At 32.1% G+C, this 26,773-nt stretch overlaps 3 protein-coding genes across 12 annotated transcripts; 2 read left to right on the top strand and 1 right to left on the bottom strand.

The window, feature by feature from the left end:
* Positions 1-24,621, bottom strand: LOC135130629 (sodium-coupled monocarboxylate transporter 2-like). 10 transcript variants are annotated; one of them, XM_064058036.1, is made up of 13 exons: positions 24,531-24,621; positions 11,868-12,147; positions 11,659-11,818; positions 7,047-7,112; positions 6,932-6,983; positions 6,802-6,869; positions 6,589-6,743; positions 6,393-6,533; positions 6,121-6,339; positions 5,885-6,068; positions 2,756-3,007; positions 1,494-1,781; positions 1-162 (listed from the first exon to the last, which is right to left on the bottom strand). In XM_064058036.1, the coding sequence occupies exons 2-13, from the start codon at positions 12,065-12,067 to the stop codon at positions 130-132; spliced, it is 1,818 nt and encodes a 605-aa protein (XP_063914106.1). In that variant the 5' UTR covers positions 12,068-12,147; positions 24,531-24,621; the 3' UTR covers positions 1-129. The 10 variants fall into 10 exon arrangements, with proteins under 10 accessions (XP_063914106.1, XP_063914112.1, XP_063914109.1 ...); XM_064058042.1 differs by having other exon boundaries at positions 11,868-12,143; positions 24,531-24,618; XM_064058039.1 differs by lacking the exon at positions 24,531-24,621 and adding an exon at positions 19,173-19,240.
* Positions 24,555-26,773, top strand: LOC135130632 (E3 ubiquitin-protein ligase PPP1R11). The gene is made up of 3 exons (XM_064058046.1): positions 24,555-24,641; positions 26,214-26,328; positions 26,382-26,773. The coding sequence occupies exons 1-3, from the start codon at positions 24,555-24,557 to the stop codon at positions 26,525-26,527; spliced, it is 348 nt and encodes a 115-aa protein (XP_063914116.1). The 3' UTR covers positions 26,528-26,773.
* LOC135130631 (succinate--hydroxymethylglutarate CoA-transferase) lies at positions 24,648-26,183 on the top strand. Its single transcript, XM_064058045.1, has one exon. The coding sequence runs from the start codon at positions 24,694-24,696 to the stop codon at positions 25,987-25,989; it is 1,296 nt and encodes a 431-aa protein (XP_063914115.1). The 5' UTR covers positions 24,648-24,693; the 3' UTR covers positions 25,990-26,183.

Here is a 26,773-nt window from a genome sequence, read left to right as displayed (position 1 = left end):
TAGGAATAATACAGTTTATTGTTATGGGAAAATTAAAACAATGCTAAATTACAAAAAGATTTCACTATAAATAAATTACTTATGAATACTTGCTTTTAATTAACACTAAACGTTGTTCGGAGACTTTCCTCACCGTGGCCGCCGAGCTTCTGATGGTTGTCTCTGAAAAACAAATACTTCACGTTAGAAAAACATAATGTACAGGTGGAGTACTTGACAATACTATAACAATAACTGTTTAAAACAAACTCCATGAAATCTACGTCTACAGTATTGTTGAAACCAACATTTGACTACAATCATCATTGTCATCTTACCAATTAAAAAAGAAAGTTACAGGAAAAATTCGACTTTCCAAAGATATTAGGAGCTCAACGCATGCAGAAGGAATTAAAATATCTACATATACTGGTAGCTTTTTTGAAATTTCTTGTTTTTATTGACAGGGTGACAGAATTGGTAAATTAGAATCTGCTACATGTTATGACGTGACGTGCACAGTTTTTAAATAAAGTTGTATATATCCTATTTCCTATTTTGTAATAGAACTCTCCATACTTTTCCAATAATTTTATGTCTATTATCTCTGCCTTGACTGAATCAGTCTTTAAATATTCAAATTGTTATATAATCCAAAAATCTATTTAAAAACGATGAAAACGCTTATAACAGCATAAAATGCAATGACTCCAATTTTTTTTAGATATACACAAAAACATTGTATTATGTCTGAAATTGTTGAAATTAGTTTTCAAGCAATCTACTGATCTAAAGACGCAAACAAAAATGGATTCTCAACGATAATGTACACTTAATTTGTCAAAATACAGAATACTCCAAAATGGCACAAAGTGTAACGCAAAAGAATCGAAAATTGTTGATAGGTACAAGAAACATTACTTTAACTAAGAAGTTCTTCAACGGATTCCATCTTAATTGGCTTCCAACAGAGTTTTCAACAACTTTACTCTATGGCCGCAAAATTCAACCAATTTTTGAGATGAATTAGTTCCTTCGGCATTTAATAAAAACATAAAAGTTCTAATAGCTCTTCATAAAGCAACTGACAACATGACTTTATGAAAAGAGAAAGTGGAACATCAACAACTACGTGTTTTGATGAAGCTGACAGTTTGACAGTTCTGTTATCGGTTTTACTAGAGATGATGTATTACAACTGTTCTTTAATCTATTGCGTTGTCTATATTTGATACACTCTGGTCACTGGACTTGATAGAAAAATTATTAAATTAAATTGTGACGACACTAAATTGTGGCTAAGCTTACGCTCTTCACTGTAGCTATAATTGACAAACCTCCGGAAATTCTTGACACGAAAAACATCTATGTATTTATCATTACGTTTTGTTTGCAATTTTTAATTCAAGATTTTATCATTTTTACTCAATGCTGTTCCTTGTGGAAATTTTAAGACATTAATATTGTTTCTACACTTCTTAGCTGTATATATTGCTAAAAACTAAAACACTTACACTACTCACACTAAGGCGTACAGACGATGCACTCTGATGAATACGGTCCAAAAGTCTTTTGTGTTCAATTTTCTTTACAGCTGTACCTGCATAATTCTTGGCCTCTTCCGGTAAAAATCGCTGACATATAGGTGATATTAATTCGGGATCAACAGTTTTCACATCCGTTTTTCCAGTTATAAGACTAGTTATGACTCCAACAATGACCACAGTGAAAAACCCTATAGGTGTAACCCAAAAAAATGCCAGCCGGAATAAGGGGAAAACACCAGATTCATCTGGATATTCCTGTAAACACATAACAAAATACTAAATGAACAACGAAAAAAAAAAAAAACTTAAAATATGTATACAAACGAAAATTAAAGCTAAGTTACACGTAAATTTTAAAATATTCATTACTGAGATATTAGATCAGTCTCAGATGGGCTATCCATGACAACAGTTCGGATATAAGAAAATAGAAAAATCACTCAACAATACAACAATTCATAGAGTTGTCAATCGGATTAAGGATGACTTTAAAAGCAACAGATACTGCTCGGGGGTGGTTCTAGACCTTGATAAAGCATTGGACAAAGTTTAGCATAGAGGTCATTTGTACAAACTCAAATGCATCCTACCTAATTAGCTATTTCATCATTCTGAAAATTTGAAGACGAATATTCTGATATACAACCTGTTCATGCAGCTGTACCTCAGGGGAGCGTCTTAGAACCCATACTATATTTATTTAATCTATACAGCTGACCTACCAACGACACCAGATATCACTCCGGCCACATTTGCCGATGATATAGTAATCCTACTATATTCAGAAATATTACAAAACAATTTAAACAAGTATAACAACAGTTAATAAAGGCAATCAGTATACATAACATTTGATACCCACAAAGAAACATGCCCTCCGGTGAAATTAAACGACAAACAAATTCCACATAGTGAAGAAGTCAAGTATCATAAGCTGAGGAATCTTTACTAGTTAATACGCACATTCGTATTAACGTTGAGAAAACATAAAAGTAGCCATTCGCTAAATGGACCCTATTACAATACTTCCTTAACTTACGCTCGGGAAGTATAAAGGCGATAAAACCTTTAATTTATTTGGGCTTCTATTTACGAAGGTCTCGTTAAAATAGAGGCTAAACAGACAAAACACGATTATGGAACCCCCTGTGACAAACTGTCAAAGCAAAAGATGCCTTATTAATTTATTTAAAATTAAATAAATTTTCTTTTCAATTTTGCATACTTACAATTTCCTTCACTGAAGTAATGTTAATGTCGTATTTTTCAAGACAGCCATCCACGGATACTGGCAATTTGTGAGCCACAACTAACCCTGTCGTCGTTGCATAATTACTACCAAAAGCTACAATGCAAGCCATAATATATCCAGAGATGGAACCAACTATAGCGCCTTTTGTATTAGTAAAAGGTATCAGCATTCCAAGAGAAAAAAGTCCGAACATGGTCCCCGCATTAATGGCGGTAAGAGTCGTTGCCACCTGAAGTGAAGATATCAACATATTAAAAACTTGCAGGTACTTAAGGAAATTATTTCCGTAGTGCGCTTAAAAGAATACACATCGTACTTCCCCACATAAGTTCGGGAAGTACTGCACATAAGGGAAAGTATTTGTATCCCTTTTCCGCCTGCTAGACAATTTATTTGTTACAGAATAGGTAACTTTTGACATTTTAGTACAACATTGAACTTGATTTAATGACTAAAAACCATCGATTAAATTTTATCTATCTACCCCATCCAGAAATTTGATGACGTCATCCTTAAATTTATCAATTAAACGTTGATTAAAAAATATGAGGAGATATCTAGTGTTGTTTGTATTCTGATATTTTAAAAATGATCCGCCGCCATAAAATATTATTGACAAGACATTGTTACGAAGTAAATCCATGGTCCGCCTCGGTACGACGTCTGTGCGGCGTTCGAATAAAGAAAAACATAGAAGCGATTCTCCGGAAATCTCGGTGGCGCACTCCAGGACGATCTCGAAGCAGCGATCGCGAACTCTCCAGAAGAAACGCACGGATATTTAATTAGGGACCATCGTCGGGAGTGAGCCAGTCAGATCCAGTCCAGTCCATTAAAGGAGTACAAATCACATTGAGTCGGAATTATTGCCTGTACATTTACGTTGTATAGTTAGTTGTGTATTGTGTATTATCGAGAAATAAATTACTGAAATTTCCCACGCCAATGTTAATTACCCATCACAGCAATAAGATAATTTTAAACACGTAATATAATGGGAGTAGTAGTTATCTATGGAAAAGTACATAATCAAAGGCTTTACTAAACGAGCCCAGCAGTTAATGGACTAATGAGGTATGGTAGGTATAGTAAAGCGTAATTATGTACGAGTTGCATACATAGCTTTATATTTTTGTGATGTGTCTATGGTTTAATAACCCATTTTTTATTTTTAGATACAAATCTATATAAGATATTATATGAAGAATTTCTTTCAATTGTTTTGTAAAATATTAATATGTATTTATTCACTAATTATAGAATATCAACCATATGTTACTAACTTATCTGCACCAAAACATTCTTCAGTAAAACTCACCTCAAATTGTAGAATGGTATACTTTATTTATGGTGTAATATGAAACCTTTAATTTTAACTTTACGCAGATGAGTTGTGTTCAAAATAGAAAATATCAAAATTCTAAAGTTTATGTTAGAAAACATCGAACAAACTTCTTTGAAACTTTGGTAATTCACCGAATGGAATGAATAAATTTAATAATAATTTTTACTTTAATTATAAACTTGCAAAAATACATAGCGGAAGCATGGATCGGTCTACTATCTCGAAAACCACTTAAAACTACAAGAAAACGCTTCAAAAGTGACGTTTCTGAAGAATTTTAACAATTTTCTTGTATCTACGAAGGCCAGAATGCATAAAACTAACTCAAACGTCTCCTTTTCCTAATCTGAGACGATTCTGCATGCTCTAAGTATGTTTCGTCGCTCAGAATCATCAAAAAATGTTGAAACATAGTTCAGATTTAATAAAAATCGACAAAAATACTGTTTCTAACTAAAATTTGATGGTTTCGTTGCTCTTTCCGAGCCCGTAGGGTGTCTGATTGGCTTAACATGTACCTATCTGAAATTTTACATAGGTTTTATAGTTTGTGAGCTCTAACGTTGATATCTCCCTATTTTAAACGTATCTAGTGGTGTGTCATGTGCTATGATTTTTTTGTTGAATAAAAGATATCAGTTATAATTTGGTGCGTTAACTCCAATTTTCGATTGTATAGCAAACTCCGTTTGCGGCGGTTGAAGGTTAACTTGAAATAATAATAAGTTTGTCAAAATAGTTATATAGACATCAAAAGCAATTTAAGCTTCACCAAAAAGTCAATGAATTGTTTAAAGAAAGATGGTATGAAAACAGTGGTTTAGTTTTTTTCTCATATAGTGATCACGCTTCAGAAGCAAATACTGTGTAATTTAAGTACACCATTTAGAGTAAAATTATTGAACAAAACTTCGATGCCCCTTGAAGCACTGTCAATATCACATTCGTCTCAGGAACAATAGTAATGTATTTGGTTATTTTCTGAGATGAACTTATGTGCACCGAATTCAGACAGATTAATTATACTGATATGTACACTAAACATATATGTAGTTATTGTGGTCGTAAAATTTCAACCGATGCGACTTTGAAATAATTTTTAAAATAACTCAGTTTGTACGTTAATGTTGTTAAGATACCATAACACGATACTGGAGCAATATATACTTCATTATTTATATTTTGTTTTCATATGACGTCACCACCTCTTTGGAGAAAAAGAATACAAAATTTCTTGAATTTCGGTGTCAATGTCATCTCTGAGAATTCTGAGATAAACTGTACAATTTTATTGACATTTAAGGATAACCACAGGTGAGTACGTTATGCTGAAGGTTTTTTAACGATATTTATTTACTTAATGATATTTTACAAGGATAAATGTTAGAAAGAATAATTTTGACTAGCATTTTACCATCTTCATAATCATTTTAAAACAGAGTTAAAATCTCGAAATGACGAAATCGGTAGTTTTGGTGATTACTAAAGGCGGGCAAAATTAGTTGGCTGGCTCGAAAAGTTCCCCCACTACAGATTATCACTGCCAGTCCAGGGTCGTGCGACGGAACATGCTGCATGTTCCGTCGCGCGATGGGCGAAGTGAAACAATAACATCGCGCGCTAATGAAGGAAAGTGGTGGGAGTCGCATGAACTAAAACTGCACGTCTCTACGGATTACCTATTAATAAATTTCCGAATCAACAGATAGAAACTGAATTGTGTGATAAAAATGCTCAAACCAATTAACTATTATCATTTACCTGAAAAATTCCACCCAACTGTTCTATTACAAAAACCATAGAATAAGCAACAATGCCTACTCCCAAAACAATAAATTTAGAAATAAGTCTTGCTCTTTCCTCTTTTATTTCGATACGAAATGCTCCTTGCAATAAATCTTCTAATATAACAACAGAGGATGAGTTGAGGACTACCGATAATGAACTGAAAACGAATTTTCAATACATCAATGTTAAGAATGAAAAACCCATTTTACCTTAAGCCTGCACCAAAAACACCAGCAACAAATAACCCTGGCATACCGCTTAGATGTCCAGCTGATTCTACGACAAATAAAGGAAGTATTTGATCGCTTGTTGCAATGCGCTCTGAAGTAAGAGGATCGCAGTCGTGATAGTAGGTGTATACTAGGAGTCCAGCAAAGCAACACATAGATATAAAAAATACAACACCAAAAGTAAATAGTGCGACGGAGCTGAAATGAAAACATTGTAATAATTAGATGGCAATTACGAGAAAAAAGCGTACCATTTAGCTTGTTTATCGTTTGGCAAAGACAAATATCTTTGAACCATGGTCTGATTGACGGAATTGAAAGCTGTCCAATACATAAACCCCCCAATCCACATAACATATATGTTGTATCGGGTATACATACTAGGATAAAAACTGAAATAAGCACATTGTGAGAATATGTACCCTCTATATTTATAAATTCACTTACTCGATAGCTTGTATTCGATTACCTTCCAAGCCGATATCAATTATAGGTTTAAAACCACCAACAGCAACAACTCCGTGAATAACAATGACTACATCAGCAACAAACATTATAGCAGTTTGCCAGGTGTCCGTATAAACCACTGCTCGCAGTCCACCCTATAAAGAAGGAAGATATATGTACCTTATTTAATGGCCATTTAAATTTTTAACTTACCAGAATTGTGTAAAATACACAAACGGCACATGCTATTATTCCAATTAAATGATGATCAATACCTGATACTACAATTGAAGAAAAATATTTGACCATCGACAAGAAAATAATATTTAAAACGAATACACACCTTGACTAAAGGCCAACGACGGAATATAGATCAGTGTGGGTAAAAACAATATCTGTAGAAAACCTGGCATATTAAAATAATAAATTAATTACGTTCTCTGTGACATGAAACTTACCTCGTCAATCAGAAAAAAGATTGAAGCTATTGTCCGCAAATGCCTACTAAATCTTAGTTCCAGATACTAAAAACATGTGTATTAAAGTTTTTATGAAAAAATAATAACATTGTGTCTTGTATCGGGTTAAGCGAAGGCATGTATTTGTAGCTGCACTAATTGAAATGAGAAAACGCTGAACTTTTGCTTCCAATACTTTTGTTTTCTCAATTGATGGGTATTAAAACAAATATTTTTTGCCGTATTGCTCGAATTTAACAGTTTATGTAAACCAACAAAGACTTCCTCCATGACGTTTTTGTTATGGTTAAATTTGCTGAATAAAAAAGTGGCAGGCAAAACTACCACCAGAAAAGAAACTATGCGCGAATAGCAAAACATTAATTTTTGAGGGAAACCTGTTTCCACATCATTTCTTGCGACGCCACTGAAATAGTTGAGCGGTAGAATGATCTCACACAACCGTCGACTCGTTGGCGCGAAGGCATTTTCAGTTTGCACTCTTTCGATACGGTATTCCCCTTTCATGACGACTATACAGATCATTTGTGGGATTATTTCCAGAGGTACAATAATTTAAAAACAGGACACTCAATAACTTGGCTATTGAGTGGAGTTGGTATGTTTTGTGTGTAACATGTTTTATAGGATTTATTTTACCAAAATCGGTTCTTGTTATATTTATATTTGAATACTATAGTTATGGAGGTAGGATGACAGGAGGGAGCATACCTCATTTGACCAATGTTAAAGAAACGCCTAAAGTCACTAGCTATATATCTAATGACTTTAGAAACGCCGACAAAACAGCTCCATGCAACAGCCATTTATGACCCATTCCTTACCCCGTCGAGAGCGGTCAGTTGTCAGCAGAGGATGAGAGGCGCTAACGTTTGGTTTAAAATAGGATCATAGGGAGTAAAAATGTCTTACTATTTGTTTAATTATGGCATAAATACAAATATATTTTTAACAACATCAAAACTAAAATAAATTTTACTGCTGCTACTTTTATGTTCTATCCTAATAAATTATTTTTGTACTTTATGCTCAGTACCCGGCAAACGCTTTCCAGTAAACCACTGGAAGAGTCGGTTTCTGGGAGAAGCTGGAAGAGTAATCATGACCCTATTCGAAAGCACGGCATCAAACTATATATCTCCTCTCATTCTATCTCCATGCTACTAATTTCTCTATTTCGTTTTTTGTCACGTTGGCAACATATTTAAAATGTCATACTTGATTGTCAAATTGAAATTTATGACACTATGTAACTGCCATTTTGTCATTATAATTGTTAGGCGAGTTCATGTGCTGCTAATAATTCATAACAGCTAACACAAACATTTTCTTTAATCATTAATAATAGCCACCCAGTATTGACGGACTGACTATTAAATGTAGTAAACTTATACAAATTGCCGAAATTATTTTACTGGATTAACTTTTATCGTGCTTAGAAAATTTAACTCAAATTTTCATACAAAATCAAAATTCCTGGGCTGCAAACAAGGATTTTGATTTTTGAAAAAGATCTGATAGAAGTAACCACGCCGGGTTTCTTTAACATTGATTACATGATGAATGCTGCCTCTTGTTATTCTACCTCCATGGTTCAGACCGAAGAACCGCAACTCCAGGTCCAGGGGTGGGATTTTGTTTATACCGATACGATACGAAGCGATAACGAAGCGATAAATGACGAGGACGAAAACATAAATCTCAGATGCGAAAGAAAAAGACAACCACATTTTATTGGTGCCGATATTTTATCGTTATAGAAAGAAAATCTCACCCCAGGTCGGGTGTTCACTAATCCGACACATTAATCCAGTCCGCGGTCATCAGATACTCCGATCCGTCAAATATCTACCTGACTCTAATTTGTAATTACACTTATTTAATGCAGGAACACATCTAATTATTTAAACAATATTAGGCGTTCATGGAGTTACAAAATTTGTTATAAATTATAACATGATAGTATTATATTTATAAGAGACTCATTTTCCAAAATCGTATTTAGAAATACATTTTTCGTTACTACACTGTAAATTTGTTGCGAGATATAGTTGGATTCATGTATCTTTTTACACACGTGACCAAAAGCTAACGTTCGAACTAATAACTGTCACTTTGTAGTAAAGTCAATTTTTTTTTAAAAACAATTGTCAATGTGTTGTCATGTTGGTATGAGCCATTAGTTATTTTGATGGTGTTAGGTTGACAACGTAAAATGTCATATGTAAGCCATTTTGACGTGAAAGCGCTTGCGCGACTGAACCGGCAATTTCTTGCGAATTTAAATAAAAAGCAAAATGAGTTCCCGAAAGCAAGGATCTGGACGGCCCCTAACGCAGCGTGAAAAAGAAGCTATCATTAGATTTTGTAAACAACGAAACCCCAAACATTCCTCTTAAAATATTTTTTTTAGGTTCACTCGACAGTCGTTTTCAAAATTATCCATGAATTTGATAATGTTGGTTGCGTAAAAATTCCTGAGAAAAAAGGCCGTCATAAAATAAATTACAAGACTAATCCAGCATTTCATTATATAAAAGAGGAGCTGGCAAGACAAATTCATACATACCATGACAATGGAAAACACTTCACCATTGACGATCTTCTTCAGTTTGTTAAAAACGAGTGCGATTACACTGGCAGTAGGTCTAAATTATACAAAATTATTAAATCAATGGGATATAAATGGAAAAAATTCAACAACAGAAAAATTTTAATTGAACAACCGCATATAATTGCAAAGAGAATTAAATTTTTAAAAAAGTATTTACAATATCTACAATCTGATAACTACATATTTGTCTTTTTGGACGAGACATGGATTTATGAAAATGGAAGTCCAGTAAAAACGTGGGTAAACGAATCTGATCCATTAGGCGTTCCTCAAAGATTAAAAGGGGAGGGTAGAAGATTCACTATTCTCCATGCAGGAACTGCAAGGGTTTTTTTAAAAGATTGTGACCTAATGCTAGGTTCAGATGCAGAACCGCAGAATCTGATTCGGAAGATGATTGGGGGTCTGAACATTTTGAATCTGATTCTGAAACTGAATAAACTGTTACGCATTAAATAAATTTCCATTTTCCTGTTAGCTGTATTATGTTCAATTGCATTTTAACGTATCATTATCGTTTTTTAGTATTGTCCTTTGGTATAAAATGTGCTTAGATCTGTGAAAATTTTCTGACACTGACATTGACCGACATAACCACAAACCTTATCTAGAGAGATTTTACGATACAGTTGTTCCAAAACGAAAGGTTTTAGGGTGGTACAGTCTGGTCTTTGAGGGAATTTTGACACTGACAATTGTTTTAAAAAAAGAATAAACTTTAATTAGTAAAAAAGATGACAATGTTCATAACGTCAACATGACACAAATGTATAGGCTCAGGCAGGTCTTTTGCTTTCGGTGCTTTCCGATTGGGCCTTGATTTTGTTATCTGTAGCATTTAATGAGATTAAAGGACCACCGTTTTTCTTCTCAAGTGCAAAATACTGTATAAAGTTGGCCACCATGTCCTGGGCACGGGAACTCAAAGGTTTGCCCGGCATGTTACGAACAAGAAATAAGATGACAAACATTAAATAGGACAACGAAACAAGAATACTAACAACCAAAGAACTTTACGAAGAACTGAATAGAAAACTTGAATAGAACGACGAAAAACTGCGATTAACCACTCTGAGTAAAACCAAAACTGATAGTGACGTTTGATGAAAAATCGATTAGATTGACTACATCGGTTCCTGTCGCATTACATATTTATATTATGTATTTTATCTTTTTCTAATTCAAGGAACTTTGTGGAAGAGAATAACTGACGTAGAGCGTAATTTGGACTAATTTGAGTAGACAAACTATTTGTGGGGCTCTTCGTTTTTGTAATCCTTAAAACAAAGATTCCTATGATAGGTGCTGTCTGAGCTTATATGATACTTTGGTCACATGTGTAAAAAGATACATGAATCCAACTATATAGAGTTCTGCCGTTGTCTAACTTGTTTACTTACTATACGTCTAATTTCTGACTTATTTAGTTTCACGTTTGATTCTACATATGTATGCATTTTAAAATTTAAAGCGGGACAGTTAAAATTTATGCAAAGTTTAGAAACAGAGTTTTTATCAGTTTGGACCGGAGGCGAGGGATTAAGGCACTCCAGGTACCAGTGTAATGAGATATAACCTTGGACCGGAGTTGATGATCGCCCGTTAAAACAACGGTATTCTTTCATTTACTCTCATTTATTCGTGTAAGCAAAAGATCAACTAATGTAAAGAAAAAATGTGGAGTTACGTTGCTGAAAACGAACCGCCCAGACATTACCATTATTATAAAAAGTAAAAAGTTTAAAAAGTACTGAAATGTTTTCACCGAATTATTTTAGTGCCTCCTTTGAATATGACTATAACCTAATGGACCAAATATGTCAGAAGGCAAGATATCTTTGATCTAATTACAACAACCCTAGTCATTATAGAATATATATAACTGTCATAATCGTGAGAAGACACACGCGTGATATCAGAACAATAAAAGTGTAAGATGGCCTTAAGATTAATAAATTTGTTCAGTTATGTAATTACCTCATACGAGGAGCTCACTCGCAATTTTGTAAATACTGGTAGATAAATGAACGCCACCACTGCACCGCTGGCAGTCATTGCAACCACTATGATCCAGTACTGAGCTCCAAAATTATATATTTCAGCAGGAGTTCCTAACATAGTAACTCCAGATACGTAACTAAAATACTTTAAATTTGTGAGTCTGTATTATAAATAACTCAACTTACCTTGCAATTAACGACATAGCCACCGGAAAAGGCTTCAGATTTCTGTTAGCGGTTAAATAATCCTTCAGGTCTTCACGTTTTCGCTTTTTGTACAATTTATGTCTAAATCCAAAGTAGACTCCTGTCATGGCCGAAAGGAACAAAAGTGCCGCAAACAGGATGTAATCCACTACACCAAAATAATATTTCATTTTCGACATCTTGTACACGGTGTTCTAGTGTCTCCGATCTACTGGTTGTAACACAGATCTCGCGTTGGAATTTGTTCACTTCGTTCTATCTAAAAAATCAATTATTATTCATGACGTCATGCGAATCATTTAAAATATATTGAAATAAAAATTATGGAATTGTAGTGATCATGGACAAGTTACATGATCTCATATATTATGATTCAACGCCAACGAAAAAAACTGTAATAAGTCGATTAGAGTAATAGCGATTAAAAGATAAGGCACACATTATTGTATAATTGATTTTGCAACTGTTTATATTATTACATAGATATGATAAATAACCGCACTACATACATACGTCATATACATACAGCAGTGCACGATCACTGTAACGTACTAATGGTGAAATTTCCCCGCTATTAAAATTCTGCTGATGAAATGATAACCAATGTTCAATGCAGGTGACCCTGGTATAGCTTTGTCACACATAACATCGATGATTTTGTGTCAGGTGCTTTAGCGCTTTTTATTGTTAATTAAGTTTAATTGTAAAAAACCGCGGATTCATTAAATACTAAAGACTCACCAAATTTTTGTCGATATGTTAGCGGTAATGAGTTTGACATTAAAAATAACTAAGAAACCATAACAACCTCCCTTAAAATTCATGTACTGTTTTGTATGTGGCGACTTTTTTTCAATGATAAATAAGACGTAAATGCAAGAAAATACGAATGCAACACATTAGTTAACAAGAGACAAGGGAATGGTGTCTACAGACGTTATAAACTTTATTATTATATACGTCAAAAAAATAAATATCATAAAAAAATAATATTACACTTTAACTAAACTATTCCCACAATCCGTTTACAACTCGGTGAATAAATATTACAGCCACCTTTCACAACTAACTGAAGCTGTTTTCGAAATTACGATTCCGTAAAACTCTGAACAAAGGAACAGTTCCGTAGGAAACACGACACAATTATTAAAAAAATAACCTAATCAGTTTTTCTAATACCGACATGTTTTTATTGAATTTAATCCCTTATTTTTGTAAATTAATAGGTCGTCTTATTTCTGAAGGCTGAAAATTTTTAATCACCCAACTGTAAAAAATGAGTACAAAATTTGAAAATCATTCATTTTCTTTATTAATAGTTAAATAGTGTCACCAACGCCTCGAACGTTTCTTTTGGTTCTCCAGTTACAAAACTACTGATATTCCTTCTCGTATAGATTTCAACTTTTTCCTGCAGTAAATTGTTTAATGCTTCTTTTTTAAAGACATCCTTCGGATTAAAAACATCTCTAGACGTACTCTCATCTGCTTCTCCTTTGCTTTATTTGATCATATTACACGTTTTTAAGAAAATCATCGTTTTTTATTACAAAATTTGGAAATCTTTTTAGGATGATAAACATGCGTTACCCGTGAATTATCTTCGGTTTTCATGAGTGAAACCATGACGCGCAACTATATAAGTAACACGGTATTAAACTGTTTTTATTATTTGAAGAATTACTATTCCCTCGCTAACAACAAAGATTTTTAATTCCTTGTTATTTAATACACTATGAACGTTTAGAAAACAGCCCAATACGTATAATAAATAGCAACAATATAGAGCGGAATTTCAATAATATGGCATTTCATCATATTTAAATGCTTAGTTTATAAAAATTAATTAATAATGCACATTTACAGATTGTTTATGGTGTCAAAACTTAAAAAACACTGAAAGACATCAGATATGTTTCTATAAACACATGTTTGATAAAAGATAACAATCAAAATATCTTAACAAGTAAAGAAACCTAAAAACTCCCCCTCATATTGAATGACTGTAAGTAAGATGATGTTGCAAAGGTTTAATCAAAACAATATTTAAAAAAATTAGATACTTTACCAATGGGTCTCCGACAATTATATGTACCAATTTTTTAAATATCACTTGAGATTTTTTTCCAGCTTAGTTGTTTGCTGAGTTATTGCTAAAGCTGACTTTAACACCAATTTGAGTATCTAGTATACAAAAATCTTCTTCCTTCTCAAAAAAGTGTATACGTTACTGTTACCATTGTTTAAGTATATACTTAAACAACTTAACTTAACGTAACTTAAACAATGCTGATACTGTCCAGTATTGTGACAGGGTCGATTTAAGCAATGTTTGATATTCGTACTATGTAAGTACCTATATAAAATACCACCACATCCCCGTTTCCGGCTGTCGGTGTAATGTCTATCGTCTATTGGCGATTACACAATGGATTACTTTGAAAATTTTAATTGTACCTACATACTTTAAGATTATCAAGTACTATCAGGGCCAAAAAAATGGAAACACCTAACCTGCTCATGTCATCGATTTTTATTTAATTTTTCAATTGTATTTGTTAAATTTATTTTGTGTCTGCTTTAGAATGAACGCGTCTGATTTCCTGACGTCTTTTAACACCAACGTGACAGAAAAATTGCACTTACAATAGAAAAATTAAATAAAAATCGATGACATAATATTAGGTTAGGTGTTTCCATTTTTTTAGCCGTGATAGTACATGTAAAATGTCAACCATAATTTGTTTCTTCACCCTTCCAAAATACTGGTGACGTCATCTTAAACGACTGTCAAATCAATACTACTTCAAATATGCAGGATACCTAGAATTCTCTTTTACCTCCGCTTTACAATCCGATATATTTTTCTTCATTTATACGAACGTTTTCACAATTTTTTTAATATTGTACATATAAACAAACGGATTTATTTTAATCTCTAAAAAAATCTATAAGGTTAATAAAAAGAGTTGCATGTCGTAGACAACAACAAATGAATGTTAAAAATTAATTTTTCAAATTAGATCCCAGTGTATTTAAAACGATTTAATTTGACGTCACACACAATGCTGTACTTGAAAAAATAAGATAACTCCGGACCTGGGCTTTTTTCAATTCAACGTATTTACATTTTATTGACAATTTTTCCAGAATTTCCGTTTTTTTTTTAATTTTGTTGACTTGCTGTTTTAATGGAAAAAAACTGAATAAACGTACAGAAAGTCAGACACTATCATAAAAATTAAGCTTAATATAACTTAATACAAAGATTATATATCAGCTGAATCTCGTCTCAGATACAAGTAGATTTTTATTGTTGTTACTTAATCGCACTAAACTCTTTATACTTACTTAAGTAGTGTGCAAAGTCCACCGGTGATGTGTATTTCGGTTATAAAGTCCAACTATCCATTGTCATTATTCATTGACATTCATTTAAAGAGTCGGTATATATGAATTTAGATTATTAAACTCTGTAACTTTAATATTACGTTTTTTTGTTCTCAAAAAAATGGAGCAAATAAAATATTCCATTACTACTCTATCTCTGAACAATGAAAATATTATCGAAATAATAATAATAATTAAACAACATAATACATCAATTCACTGTCACCATATTTTTTTAAAAATCTCTACAAATTAACAATAATTATGTATAGACCAAACAGTTTTTTCATTATACAGTAGCGTTTCTTGGGCTTACCCCAGAAATTCAGATCACCAAATCCAATCCATCAGAACAAATATTATAAGTAAAGACTTATCACCACAGTGCTTTGTATTATAAATATATTAACAGTTTTCAAATTTTCCACAGTTTGCTTTAAAATTTATTTTATGTCTAACATGTATGTATTCTTTTTAGTTCAAATGAACTATCCACAACGAATGTATGTGTATTTAATTTGTAGATAGATTTTAGAGTAAAAAAAAAGGTAAAACGTTGGAAAATATTCCCAGATTACTACATATTAAACGAAGAATGTTTATGACAAAATTTAGGCCTACGTTATTATTTCACTATCAAGACCATACAAATTTTGCTTTTTGTAACAAAATCAGTAATAAAAATTTGGCCGAAGATCATTTCGACTAAACCTTTTGTCCTCTCTGAAGTACAGTTCAACAAATCCTATTTTTCTGAAAGATTATAAAACCTGATTTTGCGATTTTTTCTGAGATAACCCTACAACGTAAAAAAATATGGATGTAAACCACAAGCATAGACGGATTTCTGTTTTGTAGATTTTAGATGCGATGTGTCGGGCAAGATTTGGTGATGACGTCATCAATTTGCGGGAGAGGGGAGATAAAATTTCATTAACATGCCTACGAAAACCTCAAAACGTCTGCGATCATCTAAAAACCTTCTTCGTTAAAATTATTTTAATCAATGTCATATTTAAATTTTAATTTTTTGAAAACACTATGTGTTACTTCAGGGACAAGGAAGTTCTGTCTAAATAATCTTGGACCAAAGTTTTTGTAACTATATCAAATATTTTATACATGAACTTGCTTTATTTTTAAGTATAAATGATTGCAAAACGCAGAATTAAATATTTACTTGTTACACAGTTTGTTTCACTGCCAGTTGATCGTTGAGAAATGGTTAACTAGTATTTACAAAAAAAAAGGACAATTATTATCAATATATATTCGTTGTAGCTCATCGTATTACACTACAGCAAATCATCATTTATTTACTTCCATTTGTAAGATTTTTTTGTTTTCAACTTTCTTTCAAAAACACAAAATATAAACTTAAACAAGAACACATCACGAAAAACAGTGTAAATATTTAAGAAGTTGGGCGTAATACATATAATATTATATCAAGATGTGTCTCATCAAACATCAATGAGAACTGTTCTGTCATCCTGGTTAAGGTTTTCCAAAACCAGCAACCAGCAGCAGTATTTCATCTTTTTTTCTAATTCTGTTCTCCTCGCCCATAGATAATGTAAATTCGATGTAATCACACGTTTAGGTTATATCTTGAAAATGCAGGGTAAGTCGCGTATAGTACCTCCATCATTCCACTTCAAAATTTTCTGTAATTATTTAATTTTCAAAACTTCCAACTTTTTTTATTATGTTTATTTTTTTATTCAAATGCATTTTGTACATTAACTGCAAAATGATTACTTATTATCAGTTTTATGTTACTTTATTAGTGGAGCAATGTCGAATTTCTGGTGTCATGTTCAAGGCTGCCAAAGTCAACACATTGCAAGTTGCTTGAATTAATTAATTAGCAATTACTGATGCTAGACTCACCCGTCAATTATTTTGGGCATATTTACCTGCACAATTGATCGAATAAGTCGAAAAATAATCCAGTCTACAATAATAACCATGACCCGCTTAATAAACAGTATCTAACTTATTTTTGGCCGGTTCTTTTTCACAGTTCAGGTGTTAACAGAAACATTTTTACTTCGGAAGTATAAACTAAATAAATATGTATTGTAGTAGGGTCCATGCCTACTTTCATGTTTTCTCACCGTTACATACCTACGTCCTACAGTAGGAAAACATGGGTTTGTTTCGTCTATCTGTCTTCTGCCGTCTGTCAGTGTTTCCAAAAATACAACACCAATTGTTCTCAAGTTTTAAATGTATGTCAGGAATATTTAGATGATAAAACCCTAACGAAAATTTATTTGATTGTCCCCACCAACAATGTGGTGACGTCTCCTCAAAATTCTGCATAAGAATTATTATTAAAATTTTATAAAATAATATACACCTTGTAGTTTATGAGTCCGTCCTGATTTTTGACCCTAGAAATGCAAATGCTCTGAAATCTTGAAACCATTCATCTAATACACTTAAGTACAGTTAATTTATTTATAATCAAGAACGGGTCACTCCATTTTCCCGAAACTTTGGGAATACAGTAGTGTTATTACTAGTGTTACTCTGCAGTGTTCATCATTAATTTCAGAAAAATTCGTTGAACAGTTGGTAAAATAAATAAATCTGTACATTTATTTTTTTAGACACTGCAATTGGAAAGAAAACAAGACCACTACACATGTACAAGCAATATGTCCATAAAGAACTAAGATTGATTGATTGATTAGTGTTTTGGAAATGTTTATTTTATGAACATGTGCACAATATAGTAGTAGTAATGACATATATCAAGGTACTGAAAAAATAAAAGTATATTATTAAAACACACGCAATATTTAATTTTACAACGTTGTTAATAAATATTAATTTAACAATTTTTTTGAGATGACATCTATAATTTTACATTCGAAGCCTTTTGAAAGGGGTGCATAATTAAAATTTTAGTTAATGATCGGCAGTCACTAAATTAATATTACTGCCTTACGAAAACTTCCGAAGAAGTTGTAAAATTTGAAGAATAAGTTTAGTCATGTTTTTATTGGATTTATCAAATTAAAAATAGATATAGATTATTAAAGCAAATACCTACTTTTAGAGGTGATAAACAAACAAATTTTGGTTATCAATAACTTTACTATAATCTGAAAGTATGCTTGAAAATCAGAGTAAACAGTACTGCAGTTTCTAAAATGTGTTTAATTTCAAAGTACATATAGAAAAAACAGAAATGGGCAATCTGCATTTTCATAACCTTCGAGTCGAACAAACTTTTACTCGAATTATCTAAAGTAAAAATAAAAATTTCATGTTTCGGGTGTTGTGTTCAGTTAGAGAGATCAATTTGATTTTCTTGGAACAAATTTATTTATGTTAGTTTAAACAATTAGCACTAACAGTGGTTTCACGTCCGGTTAAAGTATACATATGTAATAAGTACTTACACAACAGAGAATAAATACGTGCGAAATACATCATCGTAAAATAAACCACAAACTAAAAATAAAACAACGTTATGATTCTACTTATACACTTTGTACTAAAATTAAATTTTAAGGAAACAACTACATAAAATATTTAAAAAAACAGGTACAGAAATTCACATACTTTGTATATTTATTTAGTAAACGTATTATCACTGAAGTTACACAAATTTTATAATTAGTTTAAAGTTTTTTTTTTAATTAATGGGGATCTTAACTACGGGAGCACACTTTTGTCAGAACGATTTAAAGTCGTTTTAAAATTAAAGAATCTTTGGCATTTGTCAAGAAATCTCAAGTTAATTCCATTTTTTTTTCTTATCGCATTTTTAAAACTTATCATATTTCCAGGATTTATTTTCCTTTCAGTTCAGTTATATATTAATTTGTTATTTTTCAAGTGAAAACAATGTGAAGTGAATTTATGAATTTAACTTACATATTTTTATTTCAGCACTCACATTAAAACATTTTTGTAGAAATTAAAACTCTCTTGCAATTGGCAAATATAAACTGAACTAAAAAATACCTTAGATAACATTAACAAAGTGGAAAATAATCTTAATGATATCTCACTCGAATTAATGGAATACGTTGGCTGGGCTGATACCTCGTTACTCATATGGTAATAACGTTTTTATCCCATCTGTAAGGTATATAATAAATTAATTCGGCCAGTTTTTCAAATTTAGCTAAATCAAATTAATGTAAAACTGCGATAACCGCTTATTGTTACTCAATCGACATGATTATATTCTACAAAAAAAAAAGTTTAAAGTCTAAAAGGCCACACAGTTAATGAAATAACAAGAATGCTAATCTGTATAATAATGTCAATGACAACGTCAAAACTGGATCAGAACAGATATTTATTAATAAACTGCCTGTAGTACAACCTACAACTACTACATTATTATAAAGTATAATTTGTCTTTAATTGTAGTTTATTCTTGTTTTCAGCAGGAAGAAAACAGTGTGCACTTTAGTTAACCATTTTATACTTTGTACCATCTTTATATAAAAGGGTTAAAAAGTGTCAACCCGTAGAACATTGTGAAAACGTTCATCGTTTATTGTAATATCTTAAAATTGTTCATTGTGTAAATATAAATTCTGTACATAATTTTTACAATTTTTACCACCAAGGCCGATTAAAGTTAACTTTAATTTAATTTAACTAAATTAGGGACGCATAATATCATATGAACATTAAACAAAGTTTTAAAAAACATATCCAGATAATTTAATTGAAACCATTGCTATTCTCATTATTTCAGAAAAAATAAGTGAGGTATTTGGCAACTTTTAGAAGAGAAAATCAAATCAATTCTGTAAGAACGCCTACATATTAAAAAAAAGTAGTACTTAATTATTATTAATTTTTTACACGTCTTGTACATACATACATTTCGACAGAACTTTCCTCGCCTATAAAGTATAGTCGAACAAATACGGTTTACGTTTTTAATTTTGCAAATCTTATTTTTTAATGATAAACCCTATAAGTTAAATTAAAATATGTGTGGACTGTTACAGGATAAATAAAGGAGCATGCTATGCATATGATTCAAGTGAGTTTTTCCGTAACACAATTTTGTGGTAATTTCGTCTACATTTTATAAAGGACACGTTGAATAGGTGCAGTGTAATACTAATAAAAACAGTACTGTATACTATTATTGTCATTATACTATTTTTGTTATTCTGTATACGTAATACTATGAATCCATTGATAAACTATAAGTGAGGAATCCTAATATTTTGCGTATAGATAGGATTTATTCAGCAAAATTTTGAGGTGACATTATTAATTTTTTGGGAGGGGGTAAACAGATAAATTTTGAATACGGATTCACCATGCTTAGCAAAACCGTAACGTGTATGCAAGACTTCGGAGCACTCGATTTTGAAATTTCAAAGTTACATAAATTGTAAAATGTTGTTACTCAATTTTGATATTTTTACAAAAATCTGGATATCCAGGGTAAAAACTCAACACGGATTCATACACCACAAGTGCAGGAATAGGTATCTTATTTTATAAAATTTAAATAATATTTGCTATTGTAAATTTTGAAGATGAAGTCATCCCATTGTTGGTGATTAGAGAATTTTTGGTCAGGGTTTTACCATCTAAACGATATCCCCAACATACATTTTATACATATAAATTTGACCATCCATCTAGTAATTTCGAAAAATATATGTCTAATTAAAATTGACACACAAGACAGACAAACGGAAACGGGACACCTACTTCTTCGTATACTAGGGGTCATAAAACGTCGAGAAAAGCTGAAAGCAGTTATTCGTCATTAACTTTCTGAAGGAGAGATATAAAATGACTTTTAATAGTTGTTCTACAATCATGATAAATCAACGTTAATAATTTGTCAAATTAAATGCTGTATTTCAGGGTGAGGAATCTGTCTAAATAATCTTTGACTATTTTTTTAAAGATAACTCGCATGCTTATCTTTTAAAATATGGTTACATCGGTTGTAAATCGCAAAATATGATTAAATTTTCGGACGACGTCATCATTTTTTTAAAGGCATGAACAAACGAATTCTGATAACGATTTACTATGATCAAAAATTACCAGATTGCCAGAAATGGATATTTTTATGTACCTACTAAATTTATATATACGTTATAAGTCTACACACAATATAAATAACTGAAACAATTTTAACAACTTTTTGAAAACAATGTAAGGACCACATAAATGATGCAAAAATTTGAATCTAATGTTACTTCTCGAGTGTAAACTAGTGTACTTTGTCTGACTTATTGGTTACATTTCTTTCTCATTCTTTAAAAAAAATAGAAGCTTGCCATCTAATGCAAATACATATAGTAATACATCTATCTAGTACTTTTAATTTCTGATAATTTATTTTCAAGGACATGGTTTATGAACTAAATTAAATCATTTAAATATCGACTGCCAAAATAATTGGTTTCAGACTATGAGTCACGACTAAAATTAAGGTCGCGCAGCGTTTGAGTTAAGGACACAAGATGACATGAACTGAAATAGCGTGTTTTTTTCATTATTTAAAGACAACTTATTTAGTTGGGTTGAGTACATAGATCTCCTACAAAGTTCAATTTCTAGAAAACGCCGCCAATTCTATCATAAATTTTTAGCGTAATATTGTTGTGATATTTATTGTAATCTCACAAAAAAATTGGTCGGCTATTTCGACATAACTTCCCTCGCCCCTGAAATCGAACTTATTCGAAAAAATATCAAATTCATTAAAAAAGTAATTTTAAAATATAATATTTCGATTTTATATTTTCAGAATCACAGCCAGTCCTGAGCATAATTAAGTATTTTCCAAGGAGTGGTTTATAAAAACGTAGTTAATTTAATTATTGTACGATTAATCGATGTATATATGTTAACAAATAAAAAATCAAATTCTTAAGATTTAGTATCTAATGCGCCGTTAAATATTTATAAGTCATCTAACTTTTAATTTGCTCTCTACAAACCGAATCTTGGCACCAACATTAGTTAAGATTTCTTACAGGTACATAGATGTGCAATTATTTTCTACACGTCTCTGGAGGTAGTGTTTAAAGTCGTTAGAAAGTCTCGGAAGAAATGTTTAATTATCAACATTTTAAACACCACAACTTTTTCTTTTAATAACATAATAACATAATACCAAAATGCTAAAGTTAAGAAGATTACGGTGAACACTTGACCTTGCTTTAATTTGTGCGAACTCACTTAACAAATTTGCATACGCAATAATTAATTCCTTTGTGTTTTTCCTGATTTATGAAAAGACTTGTATTTCAAAATATGGTAATAAAAAATGTCTGAAAAATGTACCTAATTAAAAAGTGCGCTTCTATAGTTTTGATAAAAATAAACCTCCATGTATTTTGTTCATTGGCTAATGATTAGAGCTCTGCGGTTAAAATTTATTTATCCCCACTATCCGTCCCATCAGGCCAGCAGTGCAGGCCGCTGCAGTCTTGCCTTCCTCGCTTCTCGCTTCTCATTGTGTATTATTTTTCATAATTCACATCAATCGTTTTATTGTCAACGAGACCGACACTTGAACATTATTAAAATTATTATTCTTATTATTTCGTGGGTATGGATTTTAAAATCATCAACTGATTTTCAGTGAACACTATTTTTCGCGTAAATTTCTTCGCGATACGTAACATCGGCTGCGAGCCACTGGTCTGCCGTAGTAGGGGTCGATTCGAAAAGTTTAAATTTCGACCGCACAGCTCTACTAATGATTTATTTCTGTATTGAAAACTAATAGAAAAATAAATTGCCAACAATACTATTCCAATGAGGGGATAAACTATATCTGAGTTAAAATTTTAAAATCATAACCTTCTGCCTATAAATAACATGCTCGATAATAGAGAGACTCTTTCTTTTGTCTAAGGTTTTTTACAAGTGTGTTTGCACTTGTAATTATAAAAACAATTTTCATTTAAACACAAAATATTACGTATCAACCATATGGGCATAATAATGAAATTCAACTGTTCTTAAAATAATATGCTGAATCGAAGATTTAGGTAAGTATATTTCTTTCTTACCCACACCGTAAAATGTGTCAATCCAAATTAACATGTCAACTGATGGCACCAAATTTCAAAATTTTCTAAAACACTTGCAATGGCATTTTAATTGTTTTTAAAATATTTTAAGAAACGTATAAATCGCTTTCGCCGAAAAGAATAATACCCAAGTTCACTGTTTTATATGTATAAGTTGATTTTACTATATCGAAGTAAAAATTTAAATCAACATTTTTTTCGGTAAAAGCATTTTTAACTATCTTAACATTTTCCTGAGACTACAGCTGGAGGGAAGAGAATATATTTCCTCTTCCCCTCATACAATCGATGTCACTAATAAATAAATCAAACGCCAACAGTTCTAACTTATTGGAACCAATTCAGAAAAATTCAAGACGCAACCACAAATACAATTCAAAACCATCTTTCATATTTCATATCATTTTCAAAAAAAGTAAAACAGAGTTTATCTGTTTTGTTATAACAACATTAACGTGAAGTCGGATGTTACTACCACGTTAAAATTAACATGATATAAAATGTATTCAAACGACGAAAAGACTAGTATGATTTTGACATAATATGGTGAGTACTTCTTCACTTTGGTATAGAGAGTATTATGCGTATAGAATACACTTTGACAAGCTCTTGTTCTCTTTGAACCTAAAGTTGACGTTTACTTTTAAATTATCAAAACTTAAGAGCTGTGTTGTAATTAAAAAATTATGATAACAAATATCAAAGACTGCTATGCAGTTGTATTATTGGTTGCGTTTTGAATTTATTGGACGAGAAGTTTCTCATGAATAATTCTGTATATTCTGTAATTAACACAATCTAAACAATATTATTAAGAAATACTAAGAACCTAAAAACAAAAAAGACTTTTATAATATCTCCAATAGAATTCTGTAAATTTTCCGTAGTATCCTCATAACTTGTATATTTGAGTGTATTTACCTGAGTCCTCCCTTTTTACTCAGTCTGTACCTTCAATATAACTTTAATTTACGCTACCAGAGGGAACACCGGCTATGTCGTTAAAACAGAAATCTATGGATGTCAATTACCGACCAACTCTCGCATTAGAAATGTCAATTTGTCCACAGCTCAACGTTCAAATTAGTGAAATTTTGCTGAGGTGTTTTATCTTATCATAACCCGCAGACGCAAAAATCACGTACTTTGTAAAATGATTCCAGTGTATAGTCATAAAAATATGTAAACATACTTGCGTTTGGTCAACTGCAGTAGAATGACAGATCCATCGTCTCCTTCCCCACAAGCGATGCAAGAGCCGACTACTTCCACTGTCACAGTTGTTGAAACAGCCGATGAGCAGGTAAACAATATTACGTAATTGATAAGAATTTTAAGTAGTTGTAGTCGCAAAAATGTTGACCGCCGTGAAAAGATCCCTCCGTCATGTTATTTCTTCACACATTAAAATAGCAAACGGCACGTTTAAATCAATACACACACAGTCTTCACATAATTCTCCGCTGGAAGGCGTCAGAGTTCTCGATTTAACTCGAATTGTGGCAGGGCCGTATTGCACAATGATTCTGAGTGATTTGGGAGCGGAAGTCATCAAAGTAGAGCGTCCCGGAAGCGGCGACGAAGCACGTAAGTGGGGCCCTCCATTCGTGAACAAAACACCAGAAACTTCCTATTTCATTGCCCTGAATCGCAACAAAAAAAGCGTCTGCATTGACCTCAAGTCACCAAAAGGAAAACACATTTTATATGAACTAGCCAAAACGTCTGATGTACTAGTCGAAAATTACGTACCTGGTAAACTGTGCGAACTAGAATTAGGTTATGAACACCTTAGGCAAGTTGCACCACATCTCATTTATTGCTCAATAACGGGCTTTGGGCCCGAGGGTCCATACCAGTCCAAACCAGGTTATGATGTAGTTGCAGCTTCAATGGGAGGCTTTCTGCATATAACTGGACCCAAAGGTGGAGAACCATGCAAAGCTGGTGTTGCAATGACTGATTTATCGACAGGTTTATATGCTCATGGAGCCATTTTAGCAGCTCTTTTTAAACGTACAAAAACAGGCAAGGGGCAAAAAATTGATTGCAATTTACTCTCCACACAAGTCGCTTCATTAATTAATATTGGCTCAAATTATTTAAACACTGGAAAAGAGGCAGCGCGCTGGGGTACGGCCCATGAAAGTATAGTTCCTTATGAAGCATTTCCTACCAAAGATGGATATTTCACTATAGGTGCTGGATCAGATTTACAATTCAAAGACCTGTGTAAAAGAATGGGCAGACAAGATCTTGCAGACAATGAAAAGTTTAAAACTAATCAACTCAGAGTTCAACACAGAATTGAATTGATTGGGACCATAAGATCCATTATAGCTACTAAAACGAAGAAGGAATGGGCAAAGATTTTTGAAGGCGGTTCATTTCCCAATGGACCTGTTAATACGTTGCAGGAAACTTTTGATGATCCTCATATTGAAGAAATTGGTTTGATACATTCAATGGAGCATCCCGTTGCTGGAAGCATCAAAGTTGTTGGACCGCCAGTTAAATACAGTGATGGAGGTAACTGCGTACGTTCCGCACCTCCAACGCTTGGGCAACATACTGATGAAGTTTTGAAAAATTTGCTACAATACAATCAAGAACAGCTCAAAGAATTGAGGCAACAAAATGTTATACAATAAGGAGGAATTATTTTCAATGAAAACTATGCCATACATTCAAATACTTGCCATAATCTGTGATTATTTTAAGATATACTGTAATTGTGGGGACCCAATTTGTTTCTTAAATGTTTATTTAGATTTAAGGGGATGTGAGAATAATTGTTATATTCATATTTTTACAGTTTCACAATAAAGCGTATATTATTCATGCACTTTTATTTTTCATTGCGTTATTATTGCAGGATCATGAGGTACCAACGCTCAAATTAAGATTGAGGAAACCTAAGAATGACAAGAAAGTTCAGTGGACCACTGAAACAGTAGATAATGAGGAGATGAATAAGAAAAAATCAAAATGTAAGTAACAAGTGTGAAGGTGTAAAATAAATTAATTTCTGTTTTCACGTTAGGTTGTTGCATTTACACAAAACCTAGGAATTTTGATGAAAGTAGTTCTGAGGATGAATCAGATGACGAGTGTGAACATTGTAAAGGCCATATGGAAAAGAAAAAGAAGAAAAAAACACCCACGGAAGATACGGTTCTAGAACATTAGGACTTTGTAATTTATATGATATTTATATATGTATAAGGTAATAATGTAATAACTATAAAGTTGATTGTTGCCCATTTCTGAATCTTAGTTTTAAGACATTTGTTATTCCAAGTAAAAGTTGTAGTGTTTTCCAAGAAAATGTGATAAAAGTGATGTAGTATTATTAAAAAATTGACTGGAAAAAATGTGATCTATGTACCTAATTGTCTGTGTAAGGGGCCGTTTATAAATTATGTCACATATTCA

Source organism: Zophobas morio, unplaced genomic scaffold, assembly GCF_036711695.1.
Source record: "Zophobas morio isolate AGI-343-1 ecotype UQ-CSIRO unplaced genomic scaffold, CSIRO_AGI_Zmor_V1 ptg000017l, whole genome shotgun sequence".
Taxonomy (NCBI): Eukaryota; Metazoa; Arthropoda; class Insecta; order Coleoptera; family Tenebrionidae; genus Zophobas; species Zophobas morio.
The sequence above is the reverse complement of the archived record's forward strand: the minus strand, read 5'-3'. Positions and strand labels throughout refer to the sequence as shown.